This window comes from Larus michahellis, chromosome 7 (assembly GCF_964199755.1).
Source record: "Larus michahellis chromosome 7, bLarMic1.1, whole genome shotgun sequence".
Lineage (NCBI taxonomy): Eukaryota > Metazoa > Chordata > Aves > Charadriiformes > Laridae > Larus > Larus michahellis.
Genome location: NC_133902.1, coordinates 43,114,311 through 43,133,124, shown reverse-complemented (window position 1 = coordinate 43,133,124; position 18,814 = coordinate 43,114,311). Strand labels below are relative to the sequence as shown.

The window sequence follows — 18,814 nt, the reverse complement described above, 5'->3', positions numbered from 1 at the left end:
CTTCAGTTCTGTGCGCCTGAAAAGATATCACTTCTACCTAACAAAGCTCATCTTGCCCCTGTCCTGAGACGACCACGGCTGCAACAACACAACCAGCAGGAGCAGGGATAAAGGAATTTACAAATATCACAGCACTTACGGAAAAAACCCAAGCTCCATTATGATTCTTAGTCTAATGAGTGCATAGCTGAGACACTGAATCCCCTTCTTAAAAGATGGTTTAATGCATCTTGTTAAAACCCTATGTATTAGTGACATACAATTCCAGCCTCTGAACGCAGAGCACTTCAATTTTGTCATTCTTGCAGATAATTCTGACTAAGATTTCTACTGACAAATACATGGAGATACTTTTCAACCCAGCAAAGAGGACTAGAGGAAGAAGAGACGCCCACTTCCTGACAAACAGCAGGTAACTACCAGCACCAAAATTCCCTGAGACACCTACTTGTGCATGTAGAAGAAGATATAACCGCTTCGGTCTCTGTCACACTGAACGGTGGCCTCTAGAGTTCTAGACACTTCCAAGTCATTGTAGGTGAACCAGGACTGCTTCTTGATATCATAGACATCACTGATATAATGACCTTAAAAACAGAGAACGCACCATTGTTTTCATGCTGCAGTTCAACCAGGAAGCTGGTTAGCTATATACCCTGCTCCAGTGAGCCGTGTCAGATTTAAATACTAAAACACCCTTAAGATCCTGGTCCCTCCACCCTTCCTGGTCAACGAGCCGGTAACAAGCACAAGCAATCACACAGACCCCATAAGCTGTACTTCATCCACATGCCACAGTTAGGCACCGTGACATCCTCAACCTGCTCCCCACAACTGCAAGCCACAATGGAAGACTTGCTTTGCTGCCTGAATTTTTCTCTGCAAATAATCCTACTATGGTAATTCTGCATTACAGATTTTTTTTAAACTAGATAAGAGATGAAGAATAAAATATAGTATCTTTTACCTGAAGATGATGTACTTCCGATATGGCTGACGATGCTGATGAGACGATAGGAGTGAGGAAGCTCTCCTGTCTGAAAACAAACTCCAATTAAAGCTTTTAGGCGTTCACTTTTGTCCCACATAGTTTACAGACAAGGTGATTTATACCCAAGATAACAGCTTTGGCTACTATATTCCAAGTTGCAACCCAATCAAGGGTTACAGAAACAGACACCCTGGTTCAGACCAAACAGAGAATCCTTCCAGAAGTGGGAAAAAGCCTCCCATCCTATTTAATCTTGCAGCCAGCCAGTGAAAATGCAAAGGAGCCGCTCTGACCTCAGAACAGCTGCTGACACGAGCACTACACTGAGAAGTTTTCTAAACAACCATTTCCTGAGTGACTTCCACTGATGTCAGAATTAATCCACCAAATAAACATAGAAAAGCAAAAAGGGCACACCAGGCTTACTTCTGCAATATCAAAGAAATACCCTTGATAGTGGTACACAGATTTAACAGCTAATACCAGATATGCAGCCCAGATTCTCTTGTCCTGCACCTGTAATGTCAGCAGACAATGCCTTCTTTGCATGCAGGAAACATACTCTCTCTGTTCACTGACAATAAAACTAAACAACGATGATTGGTTTTTGACAATTATTTTTCAATCCTCTCTGACCAGGAAATCTTATTGATATGATTCACTGACAATACTCTTAAAATCTAACTCTTGGTTTAATGGTAAGGAAATTGGCAAAGAACTGTAAGAAAATAAGAACTGCTCAAAGATACTCCAATTATTTAACTTTTTCCACTCTACACAGTATTCCTTCCATTGAGGCAAGCAGGCAACTTTCACAACCCTGCTGCGTGGACTCTGAGTGTGCTAGCAGCTGGCAGCGCAGACTAGGTTACAGTTACATTTCACCTAATGGGAATAAGGTCTTGCTACAACTTCTCAGTTGTGCTGGTGCAGGATCTAGAAGCCCATGGCACTGCAACTAAAACACCACGCTGGCTGAAGTCCTCTCTCTCTGTAAGTAAAAATTTCACAATAGGACAGACTCTCAAAGATAGAAATTTTCTATCTTTTCACTTTTGAACATAAAAGATCTTTCCAGACTCCACAAACACTCTGCAAAACTACCTCCAACACTAAACTGATGGTAAAGAAGGGGTATACTTCTCAGCTGGCTTTTGAAATCATAGATCACACCTCAGCATTTCTTTTTAGCTCTTCTGCTTCAGCTTCTGAATACTCCATGTCAAGAACATCCTCGTTCCCAGAGTCTTCATCAGAGCCAACGCTGTCCAGTAGGGAGCTGTTGAACTCTAGATACATGGAAACAACGTGTGAGAAGCCGTGGCACACGCAGGAATTCAAAACAGGTTGAGGTGTATCTACCCACATAAACAAGCACAATAAAATGCTAACGTTTCAAGCTTCCTTTCCAAGGAAAGCAGGAGATGTTGGAATTCCCAAATCAAAACTCTGCCTCCCTTCCCCAACTTGTCAGAGCAATAGTTAAGAAAAGTATCTTGGATTAGAGAATTAATTTTAGCATCATCTCTCTGATACATTTACAAAAGGACACTATGGCAATGACAGCTGGGTGATAAAAGAGCATTTAAACACCCAGTTCGCTTCAGAGCGCTGGTGGTCTGCAGCCAGAACCGACATTAGAAGAAGCACAGCCAGCCTGGCCAGCGAACTGTAAGTTCCTGCAACGAGAAGCTATGAATTACAGTTTTAACTGTAAGTTGCATTAACAAAGTGCATTTTTCAATTAAAACTGGCATCAAAATGCTACTGCTGGCAGCAGGCATCTTTTCATTGTTTTCAATGGTAAGAAGGCCGCTCACCGCAGGAACTTCCAGTTTGCTTGGCTGAGCAAAACGCAGGCAGCTTTCTGTAAAGAGCCGGAAGGCACCACTGCTCCCTGTACACGCTGTTCCAAACTTCCTGGGATTCTGCAGCTACCCGACTCATTTAAGATTTTGTACAGTTCTCATCATGAGAAGTAGCTACGCTTTCACCAGCTAAATTAAAGCTATGAAGTCGTGGGTGGATGAGAAGTTAAGATTAACAGGACACTGCTCAGGATATTTTTTTGTTTTGTTTTCTTACAGAGACTATCACACCAGTTATGATGGAGACGTTTTGTCAAAGACATTCTCAAACTGCTTGCCCTGTTAAATCATCAGACGCTGGATTAGTATAATCTTCTCGGGAAATTTATAGATGAATCCCTTTAACTGAGAATATTTTACTGCTGGTTTCCACACTTTATTCGGGCTGTTGTAAGCCCGAATTCTTACTGTTGTAAGACTACAGCAAAGAAATGCAGCCATTTAGGTAGGTCTCTGCATGAAGCACTTGCCATGGGTATTGCTAAATGCCACTAATGCCACTTCACCAATGGTCCTCAGATGACTAGTGGCTCTTTGATTGCAGCACCACTGGGAACCTTTCTAAGACAAATACTACCAGCTATACGTTCAGGATTATTAGCACCTCCTTGAACAACTGCTGGCTGATGCTTTACAAATGACACAGTAGCAAGTTGAGGAGCACAAGGTAATGCTCATGTTTAAGTAAAGCAACTGCAAATCAAGGAGGAGTAAAGACTTCAGTGATGAACTCTTCCCGGCCATGAATCAGGGAAGACCTAAGAGGGACTGGGCACTGGCAGAGCTCATCAGGGGACAACTCAGGCTCAGGGATGTCTAAGTGGCATTCGACATCTCTTCAGAAACAGACACAGGCTCATCCAGTAATATCTGAGGGCCTTTAAAGGTGTCTGAGCAACTACAAGTACCTTAGCACAATACTTCGTTACCCTTCCCTCTCCTTTGGAGCAGGAATTTTCTCTCGGTTATGCTTTGCTCTGCCAGGTTGTATGAAATCACTCACATGCCAGGCTCACACAAATGTTAAACAGTGCCCGAGGCTCATCACACTGGCTGCATTTGGGAAAGACGGACAGTGTACTTTAGGTTTCTTTTTTCACCTCCAACAGCTATAGCTTGCAGTGAGGTCTATCTCCCTCCCATCCTGTATCAGACAGGTAGAGCACTTACTCATTTTTCTGGGCAAGGCCAGTGCATTCATTAATCAGCGCTAAAATATTGGTGGAAGTAAGAAATAACCCTTATGCTCTGACTACAGCCATTACCAGCATGTCGGCTTTTGCTGGGAATGCAAAATTTCAACATCCATTTTCCTATATATAGTAATTATACATAATGCATTTAATATCCTATAAATATAATACTACATATATAATTATATATTTGCTTATATATAAAAATGATATTAAAAGCTCAAGAGACTGAAATAAGTCATTTTTCCTATTAAGTTTTTCCTGGCATTTGCTTTCACAACCACGAGCAAGAAAAGCTGACCTGCGCAAAGCCAAACACAACAAAGCACGCAGCAAAAGAGCATGAAATCCCAGCTGTCTTACAGACATTTGGGAGCTGCACTCATACATACAGATCTATTTTCCCTCAAAAGCAACGTTCTGGAAGAAGTTAAGTAAGTTTCACCTTGTAGACTCAATTCCGTGGCTCGTTTAAGGTCATCATCCTCTTTTTGTTCTCGTGCCTCCTGATGGGAAGAGAACAAAACTTAGCTCATTGAGACACTTCACTGTTTAAAATTCTTGTGGTGCTCTTTTTCCATTGAAACTGTCCTGCTCTGGTTTCTACAACAAACCTGACATTGTAAATTAAAGGTTCTGTGTGAAGGAATGTTTGCAACCAGCGAGAGTCCAACGTTCCCGTGCAACAGAACCTGGGACAAACCTTCATTAAGGCTCCTCAAAGCTCCTGAAATTTGGTATGCAGCAGAGCGAGTCTCTAGTAACACCGAAGGCTCTCTCTAGATCATTAGTTTGAAAAGCATCTGAATGAATTTGTAACCCTTCGCTAAGGAAGGCTGTCACTTACACACAAAGCTCCTCACACTTCGGCAAAATTTAGACTACTTCTGCCCAAAGCCAGCTCAGGACAGAGTCGTTAAATCCTGTCAGATTTTATTATTTTTAAGGCCTTTGGAAGTAGAGCCAGTGGTTCTACGTAACAGGTGTACTTCACAAAGGCAGAATGCAAAAAAAGACACCACTAAACAACCAGGTATTAAAAATATTACCATGAACAAGTAGCAAAGAAACCTCAAGTCAACAAACCCGTCTAATCTTTGGATAATATCATGCCCCTGTTCCTCGCACCACTCTTGAAAGCTCAGAGCTACAGCAAGCCAGTCAATAATATTTAATGAGCTGGCTTCTTAATTCAGGGCTTGAATGCTTTTGGTGCACCTGAACACAGAACCCTAACTCCGTATTTCAAATCAAGATAACCACAGCTACTGCATTTCCATGCATGAATCATTAGAAGAGCAGATTTTCACTTCAGAACTGTAGCAGAACAACACTCAAAGGGCAGTTTTACATTATTAGCATGAGGCCTTTTATCTTACTATTTCTAAAGCATTTGGGAATCTTTGTTAAACTACTCGGCATCGCTGAATCAAAGCTACATCTGGCACGGAACATACCAAGCAGCACCTCATAATGAGTAATGGGAGAGAAAAATCCAAGAGCCATGGAAACATCAGCTCTCATAAGGAAAACCACGACAGCTTTAGTATTAATAGAGAGCAGACAAGGGCACCTATTTAAAGAAAGACCTGGCTAAGCACTTGCTTCACTCTCAGTGGCTCAGTTAAACTTGCAGAAATCAGTTACAGGTCTTGAAATTCAAGTGCAACACGGATGGTCAGCACACAATCTGATATCCCAATTCTTTCCAAGTCTAATTTAGAGGACTTGTTTTCAATTAAATTATTTGTCATCTTTTTTCCAACTTACTAACAGGGAAGGATCCCGTAAATGCTCGTTTTCTATATTCTTCAGTAAGCATCTCCTACTTGCTAGTACCAGAAGCAAGACACTGGGATAGACAGATCTTTAACCTGCCCTGGCATGGCCGATCTTAGCTTTTGCTTTGAAACCTGCCTCTGTCACTTTGAGTCTTGACGTGACACGCTGCAAGAAGGAACTGCCAGGGAAGCTAAAGGTGGGCTTGGTCCTTGGTGACAGAAGCTAAAGGTGGGCTTGGTCCTTGGTGACAGACAGTAAGAGTTTAGTTCATTTTATCATCGTTTTACATAATGTTACAAGCCAATGCATAAGTGTGCACAGAAAGCTTTGAGAAATCTGCAGGTCTGTGATGTGATATATGGTTTCCGAAGCACATACAAAATGTGCCCAGACGTATCCAGTGCCATCACTCTACTGACACCAGAGTTAGAAGAAATGCAAACCTTTTTTTCATCTGGTTCTCTCAAAAACCAGCAGAATCCCTTTGCAGTTATTGCCCAAACACAAGTTTTTCCTTTAGCCATGAGGTTTCCAGTGTTGGGGAAGACAATTCAAGGAAGCAAGCTTTATTTCTTACTTGCTCTTGAAGGCTTTGAGCCAGTGCCTGCTGAAGTTCTTGTTCTTCCCTCTCTCTCTCCAAATCGTACTGCTGCAGCCAGTCAACCTCCCCCTGGGAGCCTTCCGGAGTTTTATTTTCCTTATTCTCATCAAAATCTTTAGTTATCTCGGTGAAATTGGCAGGACCTGAGGAATCAGAAAGTACAGTCATGCTTTTCTGGGTCTTCTGTTTGTTACCAGCTAAATCATCTTTAAATTACCACAATCCTTGCAGCACAGTGACATCTATTGACAGGGAGAGCCTCACCCGCCATGAAAAACCACACGAGAGTTGAATGGAAAAAAATTCCAAAGCACAGCCTTATACTTATTTTAACTGGTGTAAGATGAACCATTTGATTAATCCCTGAACTCGTTCTCTTCTTAGCCTTTTATGTTCACTCAGAAACAGCAACATTAACTAAAGGAAGATGCCACACACCACTAGGTTTCTGCATCCACGAAGCTGACACTTGAATTTCTCTAGAAGCAACCATGGATTATAAAAATTTGCATTGCAGATTATACCTTAGAGTACTACAGACGAAGCCACAATTAAAGTCAAATCACATGTAAGATGGAGCGAAGCACAAATCTCAGGCGCTGTTTAAATTTGTTAGTTTTTTGCTTCAGGTGAAGAGCCTCTATCTTGTGAACACTATCTACAGCTTTAAAAGTGCAAGAAGATTATAACTCTTCAGTTCACCTTTAAGTGAATACCATGGCAGAAGTATTTTACAGAACTTCCGGAACGAGCATTCATTCAACCACTGCATACATCTCCTGCAGTTGCAGGACAATGATTCTCCCATTTACTTGCAGCTGAAAAAGAGTCAGGACCTGCTCCAACAGCTATCGTGCAACAACATGTGAAACTTTATAGTTTTGCCCTATGCAGACTTAGACATCTGCTTATTAGTTATTAGCAAGGATTATACAAGGCAGTCTCAGTATCTGTGACCTGTTAAACACAAGATCACCAGAACCAGCCATATAATCCACCAGTCTAATCCTCTTAAGATGAAAAACAAAACAGAATTTATTACATGACCTTTGAAAACTTCCAATGTAAGAAGAAATACTCAATTGATTCACACAACTGTTATCTGAGGATCATGTATCAAAAAAGACATCTTCTGTCTTATCTAAATTAGCCTTTTTTGAAAGCACCACAAACTATTCAGTGTTTACAAAAAAATATTATTACTAGCGGTAACAAGAAATGGACCAAGTTAAATCCATCATGTTTAGAAGCATCTTGTCTGATATAGTTTTGCAATTAAGTTTCCTTTAAATAGAACATAGGATTGTGAACTCGTGCCATGTTACATTCAGCTACCATAACTGGTAATTCAACATACACAAATACGTATCTCATCAGAATGCCAAAATCCATGCTTTGACTAGTACTTGGGTTTTTTTGGTCATACACAGTCAAATACAGAAACTTTTACTAAACACATGCTTTTTGCTGAAGTGTCACAATAGAGCCTTCAAATAATGACATTATACTTTCCAAAGAAAACCTGGACAGAGATACATTTACGTGGCCACACTCTCACAACTCTCTTTCACACAGCCATAAGCAACACCAGTGTATATAAAGGAGGGCACAAACAAGGCTGACCACACACTTAGTTTTCTTCTACGCTGTCTTCAACATGAAAGCTGTCAAGAGCTGTCTACTGAAATAAGCGTGATTTTTGGTAAGGGGGGTGGGGGCGTTGCTAGTATTTAACCTCCTGGCTCTTAGAGGAGGAGAGCATATTGTTGGCCTGTTTTTCCAGGCCTAGTAGAATTAAGAATTTGACTGAAAGCATATAGCACACAACAAGTGATAAACACTTAAATTTTCTTTAGCGAACTAAAGGAAGACTCAGTTTTCCCCACACTGAGATCGAACAGGCTCCTTCTTGTACTTAACTGTGGCTTTGGGTCAGAGACCATAATTCACATGCGGAGTCTCTTATGCTCAAGGGTCTACTCTCACACAAAGTATTAGAAAAACTTACAGAGATAGAGCTAAATTAATTAGTAACTAGTGACAAAACAACTGTGCTTATGGAAGCATTCTAGTTTTGCATCATTCTTGCACTCCAGCGATATGAACACTGCTACTGCGCTGCCTAGGCTGCAACAGCTACAGAAATGAAAACCTGTTCCGATTATGGAAGATTAAGTTCCAGACACTGCAAAATCTTAGTAAATTGAATCATCTGGTATGGGAACCAGTGGAAGCATGTGTTAATCCAGAGAGAAAAAAATGGAAATTAACTCTGAAGATGACCTTACCTTTATCAGAGAGGTGACAGACATACAAGAAAATACATTTTCACAGTTCAATTAATTAAATGCTTTATACACAGGGAAACTGTAAGAAAACTCTGGGGAAGGCAGGCAGTTTCAGCAGTGCATTTGCACCCAGATTCTGCCACCATACATTACTAACTTGCTGCTGTCAGTAACCCGCTTTAGCTCACTATAGTCCAATTAAGATGGTTACTTTGCCTTACCTGAGTCTAATGCTGCTTTGGGTTTCTCCATCTCCATACATTCCAGGTTTTCCGGCAATTCCTGAATTTCATCATCTCCAAAACCAGTGTCTGGGCTGCTTGTGGGCTTATCTTCATCATGGCTCAAAGACAGAGAAGCTTCCCTTTTGCTAATCTCTAAGACAGCTGCTAGTAGCTCATCTTCGCTCATCCCATCAAAACCAGTATTACCCAGCTCAGGTTTATCGCCTTCCATTTTACTTCTTTTTGAACCCTGGAGATGAATGGAGTTATGATTAAGTGCTTGAATAAACAGGTACATAACATCAGCTTTACATTTCTGTGGAGATTTTTTTCATTTATTTTATTAACCCCAGGGAGCGGGAGCTTGGCTCTGTCAACATTAAACAGATAGTTATATGGGACTCAATGGAGACACAACCTTTGTAGCTACATTCACTCCAAGGAATAACATTTAAATATAAACTACAACCAGTTTTTACAGGCCCTGTGGATTAACATTAACAAGGTAACTCTTCTCCACTCCTTCCTTCAACACACGTGTTCCACCTTTAGGTTCTGACGAATCCTCAAGCCTCTGGCAAATCACTGCTAAAATACTGAGTTACAAATAGCAAAACTGCAAGCTTATTAACAGAGCAAGGTGAAACAGCAGCATGAGAGTAACTGCACCTCAACACAGGGATGGAAGGATAGGAACTGAAATCAGGCTAGTCCAAAGAGCAATTAAAATTAGGTTTAGTGCTGCAGACTTGCCATACAAAATCTTACACGTGAGTCTGCAAACCAAGTAATGAAACAGTTAACGAAGGAAAGGGGGGATTATTCTTTCCAAAAGAGAACAGAATGACTTTAAATTGGAAGAAAGGAAAAACACTTCAGTCATAGTCTGAATGTTTCCTTTTTTAGTTATTTTCCTAAAACTGATGCTCATCAACTCCTAAACCATACTGACTTGCAACTAATGGAGCAATTTCAATCATTTTGATATTAACTGTTAATCAGGAGATTAATCTCCATGTATACATATTTACACCACTTACCAAATGTTTACTTTTTTTTTACTATATTATGTTAAAAATGGGGGGAAAATAGTTTCTATTAGAATGTACTTGCCCAGATCTTACTGCAAACTGCATTTAGATAGGTCTCAGAACTTCGTTAAAATAAACAAGGATACATTTTTACTGCCACTTTTTACGTAAATACAACAAGCTTTTGATAATCAAGACTAGTTTTATATAGCAAACATTTTGTATTAAAACTGGCTTATCAAACAAGATTAGCAAATGAATTAGCCAGCTAAATCGGTTATTTCTAGACATCATGCCCTCCAAGAATTAGAACTGACAAATTTAAACCTCTCTCCTCACATCTATTCATGCACTGAATAAGGAAAGCCGAGTACCTGCTTTTTAAGCGTTCTGATTTCTTTCTCTGCACCTGTAGGCTACTAATGTCAAAACTGGTTTAGCTCTTCAGCAAACTCTAGTTCCAGGCACTTTGCCAACAACTACCACTAATTCAGTGGCTGGACTTTAAAGACTTGGCAGCATCTGTGCATTATTTGAATACAACTTTTCTATTAGAAATTATTTGCATAGATTTTAAGAAGCTTAGCCTCTAGGACAGCCTGCTTTAAATAAGTATTTTTAAGAAGTACTTCAAATCCTACTTCATCTGCAGAGGCAGCAATCACAGAAATGGCAGTTCTGCCCACTTTGGCTGGATAACTGCTATTTGCCTCTACAACCCCATGCTGTATACACCCGCTGTTCCAGCTGCTCTCCCGCGCGGCAGGACTGTTTTGCAAGCAGTGCCCCGCAGGGAATATACTGGCCGTACGAAGTGACTGCCAAGCCCTTAATGCAACCCCATCCACAGCTGCTATGAGCGGCATTCCAAGGGAAACGGTGCAGCAGCAATGGCACTTGCAAGAACCAGGAGCGGGTCCTCCCAGGACAACACAGAGAAGGACAGAGGATCTGGTTAATGATGACAGACGGCTGGTCAGGCCTGTGGTTGAGGAGTGGCCAATGTGCATGGCCACAAAGAATAAAGTTACTTATGTGGAATCATCACCACCACTGTCTTTTTCCCACAACAGGCTGGAAAGCCTATAATTAATTTGCTATTCAAATTAACAGGCTTTATTCCCACAATTTCTGCACTCACAGGGCTTGTGCGATAGAGACTCCCTACACTTCCTCACAAACAAAACTCAAGGAAGAATCATTTAGAACAGTTTGGAATACTTTTTCTATGAGGGACTTCAAAGACAAGCTAGTTTCCTTCCCCCACCCGCAGCCAGCTATAGATGCGCCATGCAGGACAGCAGTTGCCTACCCTGTCCCTGAGAGCTTCAGCAAAGGGTTTTTCTACTTTCTCCCAAAGGAATCCATTCGATTCCTACACATCCTGAGCATCAGGAAGCTTTCCCTAATATTTAATCTAAAAATTAATGTCTGCAATTTAGTCTATTAATTTTTGTTCCATCCACCATGAGCATGGAAAACAACACAAGTGTTTCCATTCATTTCTTTCCCTTCCTCAAAGACACAAGCCCTGTTTAGGTTTCTCCTTAAACTAACGGCCAAAGTTCACTTGCCTGCTCTTTCCCCCCAAATTCTTCCTTTCTAGACCTCTGACCATTCATGCTTCTCTCCTCTGGCCCCTCTCCAATTAATCTATAACTCTTCTGGAGTTCAGAGCCCAAAGCTGGATGCAGAACTCTAGCTAAACCTCAATGCTGAGGAAAAAAAAGGAAGGATTACTTCATGCAAACTGCGGGCTGTGCCTCTGTCTATACACTTGTGTTTTCAACCAGCCTGACCTTGTTATTGACTGTCACATTTTGGCTTTCCGAAGGCCCACTGCTTTCCCAGCTGTTCGCACCCCTCCCTGCATTTACAGTCGTTAGTCCTGCTAAGATTAGCACGTTTAGCCTGTTCCTACTGAACAACCCCTCCTATTTTTAGGTAACTTCTCAGATTTGTCAACATCATTCTTAACTGTAGTTCTGAGCTTCAACATACTTGCAGCCCTTCCCAGCTCTGGGTCTTCTGAAAATTTAATACTCATTATCTGTTTTATCATTTATTAAATACTGAGTGGATGAGGATCCTCCCTTGGTTTGATCTTCCCATCAGATCAGAAACTAGACATCTACCTCTTGTTAGATCTACTGTTCTAATCTACTGTTAGATCTACTAACATCTACCTACTGTTATTCAGCCAGGCTTACCCCTGTCCTTTCATGCCATAATCAAGACCACAAGTCTACGCTTGATTGAAATAACCCCATGAACATTGTCAAAAACTTTAGAGAAGCTGAGATGCAGGACACTTCTCCTAAGCACTAGGCCTGCAATACCCTAACAGAAGAAAGTGGTACTGCAAGATAATCCTCTAAGCTTCTTGCTTTCCCTTCTGAGTCATCATTCTTCTCCAGATAACTCCCCTACCTGCTAATACACTGTCCTGGTTGAGGGAAAAAAAAAATCTTCACAACACTAATGCTAGTCACAATGAAGTGCTCAAAAGCAATTTGAAGTTAACAGTGCCTTTATATCAATGAGCTCCATCTCTACACATTTCTATGTGCCCACCTCCAAAGACTGATAACTTCAGTTTCTAAAAGCCTTTAAAAAGCCACACTTGAAAGGGGACACAGACTGGATGTGCAAGATGTTCTCCCAACCAAATATTTTGCCTAGCCCAACTTGTACTGGATCTAATTTAATCAAGGACTTTACTGCATAATTTTATTATTGACAGCCCATTATACTTCAGCCTGGAAATGTTACTGGTGAAAGTTACCCAAAGGACTGATAGAACTGCTAAGCAGCTGGTATCCATAACCTGAAAACTCAAGTGCAGTTGCAACGCAATTACCTCTGTTCCCAGTGGGAACCCAAGACAACTGTACAGAGAAGCCAATTCGCAAAGCACTCCCTTCCAGCATTGCAGTGCTAATTAGGAGAAAAAATATTATCTTACATCAATTTTACCCATAGTCTATGCTAAGAAAAGCACAGGCCAGACATAAGCACATATAGGATCTACGTACATGAAAGTCTGTGGTTTTTCCCCTTACCTTTTCTGGCTCTTCTTGCAGTTGTTGCTGATCTCTACTCTGTATGTTACACAACCTTTGGCTATGAGCAACAGAGCGCTTCAACGGCTCATCATCACTGTCAGAATCTACATAGAGCGCTGCAGAGCTCTTTGACTTGAAAGTGTATTTTCTGTAAATTAAAAACGCGGTTATAAAAACTTTATAGCATTATACAAATCTGTTTTGAAGTAACTACTAAAGAAGCGTTACACCCAACTTTCACATTGCAGGCCAGTACAATTTGGGGAACAAACTGAAACAATTGACACTGAAATTAAATTACCATAGCAGGCAGTTTTCAGAAAAGGTATATTTTACTAGGTTAACTGACATACCTACTTCAAGCCTGCAACTTGCAACTACAAATGCAAGCTACTTTAAGATAGCTGGCACTGACAAATCATCTGTACAAACTAAATCCAGTTCGCATTCTGATGCTCGGCCTTCTGTCCGAAAAACAAAAAAAAAAAAAAATCATCTTTGCTTACTTACAAGTCCCCAGAGGTTCTCTAAAGAAATGCTAAGGTGACCATGTCAATTAGGCAAATGGTACCATTGATATTAATTTCAGCTAGCATGTAACACTCAGATATGAAAAAAGACAGTAGCTAAAATAATTTACTACAATAGAAAAAATATTAAAAAATGGAAAGTAAAGAAAATAAGTAGAAAAAGCGGAAAAATTAAAGAAGAATAATTAGAAAGCTTTAAAAAGCCTTAAAAATTATCCCATGAAACCCCAGGCCATGGGCATTCCAGAGCTATAACTCACCTACAAGGTGTGGAAGTGCTTATAGTACAGGAATTCACCATTTGGGAGGCTTTCAACGGACGGGAACTATTAAAAAAGCAAAGTATTTATTGCAGCAGTTACAGTCTTTAAAAAAATAAGTGTTTACTTGTCTGCTATGCATGCAAATCCATGACCAAAGAAACAAGTAGAATACCATCATGTACTTGCTAATTGCTTAGATTTAGAGTAATAACTCCATCATGCTATAAATATACAACAGTTGTTCAAAATCATATATAATTCTTTAAACTTGATTCACTTCTTAGTGATGCACCCTTAGGGACAAGCTCACAAATTAAAGGCTTTGGGCTCCCATGTCAAGACAACTCATTCCTTTATTTTTTATTCCCACCAACACTTGAGTTCCTGCTCCCAAACCACAGTCTCCTGCTGCTGTCTGGATCAGCCGGTTTTCTGGCATGTCCCACATCTCCGTTTCTCCTCCCTTACCTAGATTCTTCTAAACAAACTTCCTGCTCCATTTAATCCTTTCATGGGCTCCTCAAAGTCCACCACTATCACTACACATCTATCCACCAGATGGCTGCCAACGCAGAAATCTTTCCTAATCTTCCCCCTCAAACCAGGGCTGCGTCCCTCCAGCCTACTTACCCTTCCACTCTCTGGTCAATCAGAATGGTTTCAATGACCAAAAAAAGCCATTGGAAAGCTCTTTCAAACATATTTTCAAGTATTTCTGCTCTGGTTAGCTTAAGTTGTTTGTTGTGTTTAAGATATCTATTGTTAAAGCAAACTCTTGTAAAACATCCATGTAAATCTCAAACGTCACTGAACATTCAGCACAAGAACACATGCCACACTGCTAAACATACACACCAGATGTGTCCTAACTCACTACGACTACCATGGTTATGTCACTAGGCAGGGACCGTAAGAGACCTGAGGGTTTCCTGTTCCTTATTCTGCCACAGACTTCCTATGTGACAACTGGCACATTTAATCTCTGTGTCTCAGGACAAGCTGCTGTACAGAAATAACTGTCACGGGGAAAAGGAGAGAGTATTTTCAGCATGTGAAGTGCTCAGATACTACAGTGGCACAGGAAAGACAACGAAAAATGAATGACAGCACAGGAGGGGTTAAGTGGAAATTAGCAGAAAAAGGTAGGATGTTATGTTTAGCTCCTGAGCATAATATTAAGCATGCTGTGAAGGGAAAAGTAATCCAGATTGTTTTGGACCAAGAGGCATAAATTTTAGAAATTACTAACAGAAGCTCTCTTAAAAAGGATAGAAAGTTATTTTCAAGGACAGTGAAGAATATTATTTTACCAAATATTCCCTAGATAATGCCCCACCAACTCTTCCTACCGTTTCTATCATGCTTCCTTCCCCTGCGTGTTCTCATGGCGGCATCACTACAAACTAGCAGCGCACATCTGAAGCTGCATAATTTTAACGTTTCCTTGCCCACGCATCTTCTGGAGGAGATCTAACAACTGCCTCCCTTGTGGCATATATGCTTGACACGGCACGGATCAAATCACAAGTTGTACGCTTACATTGCAGAATGGACGCTCCATCCCAGCGTCAGCGGCAGCCGAGTGCTTTCCGTGCAGTGTGAGAGCAGGGTTAAGTATCTTGGAATAACCACCTGCTGCCCGACTTTATGATTGAGAGACAATGCTACATTGAAACTGTATCGTTTCAGATGAAGAATCAGGACCCTGAGAGATATAAGAGAAGGACAAATGTTAATCTCAGGACAGAAATCAGAGAAAACCTATTCAAAATCCAAGTAGCCCTGTTTACAAAACGCATTCCCCTGACTGTAAACCAGATTATTACTTTGGGGTGGTAGGGAAACACAATCCATCTCTTATCTGGCAAGAGACAAGTAATTACTCTCCTGTCCATCACTCAACTTTGTGCAAGGCGCAGAGTGCAGACTCTGCTGACTCAAGAGCCTTCCTGCTTTGATCTGTATCACCTTGATCTTCACTCAAGCAGAAGCAAGCAGCTCTTACCAAACTCATTATTTCTACGATACAGTGAGAGGCAGAAAACAATCAAAATATTACCATTATAGGCCAGAATACTAGTATATTACTCCCAGATATTCAAGATTGTGATGGAGGGATCACACAGGTACCCAAATCTGCGGAGGAACTGTGCTCAGTGCAAGACGTGTACTCGGTTTCTCTGTCACAACACTTTCTCTTCGAAAGAGCTTTTGATCACAACAGCATAAAGAGCCTGAAAAGGCCTCCTTACACTGAATCTTATCCCTTATGCTGCACTTTGTACTGCCTGTTTTGATCATGCAGCTGTATCCTCACCAATGTTGGGCTAATATTCAAAACCTTTGACAAGGCTTTTGCAGTGCTAGCATAAATACACTATTTAAGCAAAACGCAAGCTAACTACCAAGTTACTGGGTTCAGTATGAGCATACCTGGGACAAGGACATAGGCCAGATAAAGTCATCCAACAGACTCTTTTAGCTTTACGTACCAAGAGAAAGTGATCCCTATCTCCAAGCACTTCCACTCTAAATAATGATCTAAACCCAGCCACGAGGTCAGAATCTGTTGAGCATGCCATTAACCCCCACAGTGTCCGCCTTCTTCCTCAAAGTGCCAGGCTTACTGAGACAGAAAACAGGTATCAGCATGGGAAGAATTAATTGATCAAAGCAGAACACTCTATGTACCTTCTGGCACTAATGCCTCCAACTCAGTCCTGCCCATCATGTCAGCTGAGCACAAAATATTAACATTACAGAACACATTTACTGTTTCCGCTTCCCTTACATCCCAGAAACCCCCCCAAAAGGGGAAGGGGAAAACTCAGGCCTCCTTGTATAGCAACAGGGAGGAAGAAAGAAGGGTTGCAGAGGGTGCTCAAGAGAGGTTCTTTCGTGGGAAACTGAAGAACAGCGTGAAGACTACTGGCTGCACGTGCATCTTCCTCACACACTGCCCACCACACATTCTGTCCTTTCCCAGCTCTACTCTTCGAGGGACTTCTGCTTGCACTTCTGTAACACGTGTTTCCAGAAAGAGAGGAACAGATGTCAACATTTACCTGGGAAGCCTGTTGAACTTGTGTGTGACAACAGCAGACTTCCCATTGCACTTCTCACAGGAATACTCGATCTCCTCTGCCTGTTTGAGGGAACAGAAAAATGACTAGTGGAACAAGAGACAGGGCAAACAGATCTCAACAGAAGGCACATCGCTTTTGGCTGTTACAGAAGCTCTTCAAAACACCAGTTACACTTAAAATTGTAATAACCTTCAATATAACCTTACAAGAGGGCATCCGCTAAGAGGACAGGTAACAGAGCTTACAATTCAGCAACATACCCACTAAAACAGCTGGAATTTTTACTGCAAGTCTGTTGCAGACCAGTGAATTAGTCACAGTTCAGACAAATTAACTTCCAAAGACAGGGGACAATCTTGCAAGGCTTACAGTTTTCTCTCTTATAGACAGCTCTTTTTTTCCCAATAACCTTTGGTGGAATGTAATTTGCCATGAAGTTTATGAAGTTTTCTCTCTCTTGTTCAAAATGTCAACTTTGTTCCTGAAAAGCTATCCTCATCTGAACTTTTCAAGGATATGCTGCACCAGAGTAGAGTTTTGAACAGACGGCAAAAGGGGAAGCACCACTGTGCTGAAATTATGTGACTTAGCCATCAAACATTTTTACAGCCCTTTTCTTTAAGTGAGGCCAAATGACGCCACTATAATTTTTTTTTTTAATCCTAAGACCTCCATCAGCTTTTAGAAGAGTTAAGTCCGTGAATTATTCTATTTATTGAAAACACTATCTGTAAATGGAGAAAAAACAAAGGTCTGTCCCGACATATGACAAAATACAACACTAATTCACAGACGTAAGGCTCATTTTTAGCCTTCATAAACCTCACCTTGAAGCTCTACTTGCAAGATGAGCATCCACATATTACAACTATTTTTTTAATTATTATATCTGCATGACCTTTTTCCTCCATGCTAATTTAGGCCAGCACATAAGCTGTTGGAAGCATCCTAGCCCAGGAGAGGAAGCAGCAATTCCTGTGTGATTATCTCAATCTGACAGCCTCCCTTCTCTCCTTTGTATTTGTTTACGCCTCTGCTCTCCCACCACAAAATGGGGAAGTTTACCTATTTCACAGCAGTATTGTAAGGATCAGTTAAATTCTGCACATCGTTTTAGAACAAAAATTCCTGTATACTGTTAATGTACAAACCTCAAAAAAGTGCAAAGTTAATTATTTCACGTGCCTGCAATCACTGCCACAGAAACTAATAATTAGCTATACAATCAAAATTTCCATACTGTACATAACCTACACATACTCCACAGTGAATAAAAACAACCCCAAAAACTATTTACCCGAAAGAAGAGGTCAAGGGAATCCTGGATTGATCGAGAAGGAAGCAATTTCTTTCTTCGAGGAAGGTCAATGGAGAGGTCATTAAACTGTTCTCGTTTGGTGATTGTTTCACCACACCTAAAAAGAAACATGCTTATGTAACTCTGATGAAACATATATTTTATTAATTAATGACAACTTATATTTTTTAGGCTAAAGTAACTAACTTCCCAGTAAATATATACCTCAATCTATTTTTACTCACCCAAATGAAACTGCTTGATGCTTATGAAAAAGGTGAATTTTGGGATTTCGCTTTGATGCTTTAGAAGTTGAAAAAATGTTTATGCAAGGGTAAGAACAAAAAAAACACAGACTGCTTTGGAGAGGCAAGTGATCAGGTATACAAGAAGTTAAAGTGACTGCTATGTAGCTGAACACACCTTAATTCAGCACTCTTAGGAGAAGTGAGTCCAGCCCAGAAGAAAGAAAAGCATAGAAATACTTTCAAACTGGTTTTAGAAAAAAAATAGTAGAGTCCCTCTAAAAAAAAAAAAATATTCTCAATTTTCTTCTGCTTTTTTTTTTGGGGTGGGGGGAGAGGAGGGGGCAGGG

The 18,814-nt window shown here is 40.7% G+C and overlaps 1 protein-coding gene across 2 annotated transcripts in view; it reads right to left on the bottom strand.

Moving 5' to 3' along the window:
* Positions 1-18,814, bottom strand: part of USP37 (ubiquitin specific peptidase 37) — a 36,031-nt gene that overhangs the window by 2,669 nt on the left and 14,548 nt on the right. For both annotated transcript variants that reach the window (XM_074594624.1, XM_074594625.1), the window contains exons 13-23: positions 18,220-18,337; positions 16,902-16,981; positions 15,377-15,541; positions 13,834-13,899; positions 13,041-13,191; positions 8,945-9,197; positions 6,412-6,578; positions 4,498-4,558; positions 2,165-2,280; positions 968-1,037; positions 449-587 (exon numbers count right to left, since the gene is read on the bottom strand). In XM_074594624.1, the coding sequence (XP_074450725.1) occupies positions 449-587; positions 968-1,037; positions 2,165-2,280; positions 4,498-4,558; positions 6,412-6,578; positions 8,945-9,197; positions 13,041-13,191; positions 13,834-13,899; positions 15,377-15,541; positions 16,902-16,981; positions 18,220-18,337 (1,386 nt within the window). The remainder of the gene's footprint in view (positions 1-448; positions 588-967; positions 1,038-2,164; positions 2,281-4,497; positions 4,559-6,411; positions 6,579-8,944; positions 9,198-13,040; positions 13,192-13,833; positions 13,900-15,376; positions 15,542-16,901; positions 16,982-18,219; positions 18,338-18,814) is intronic.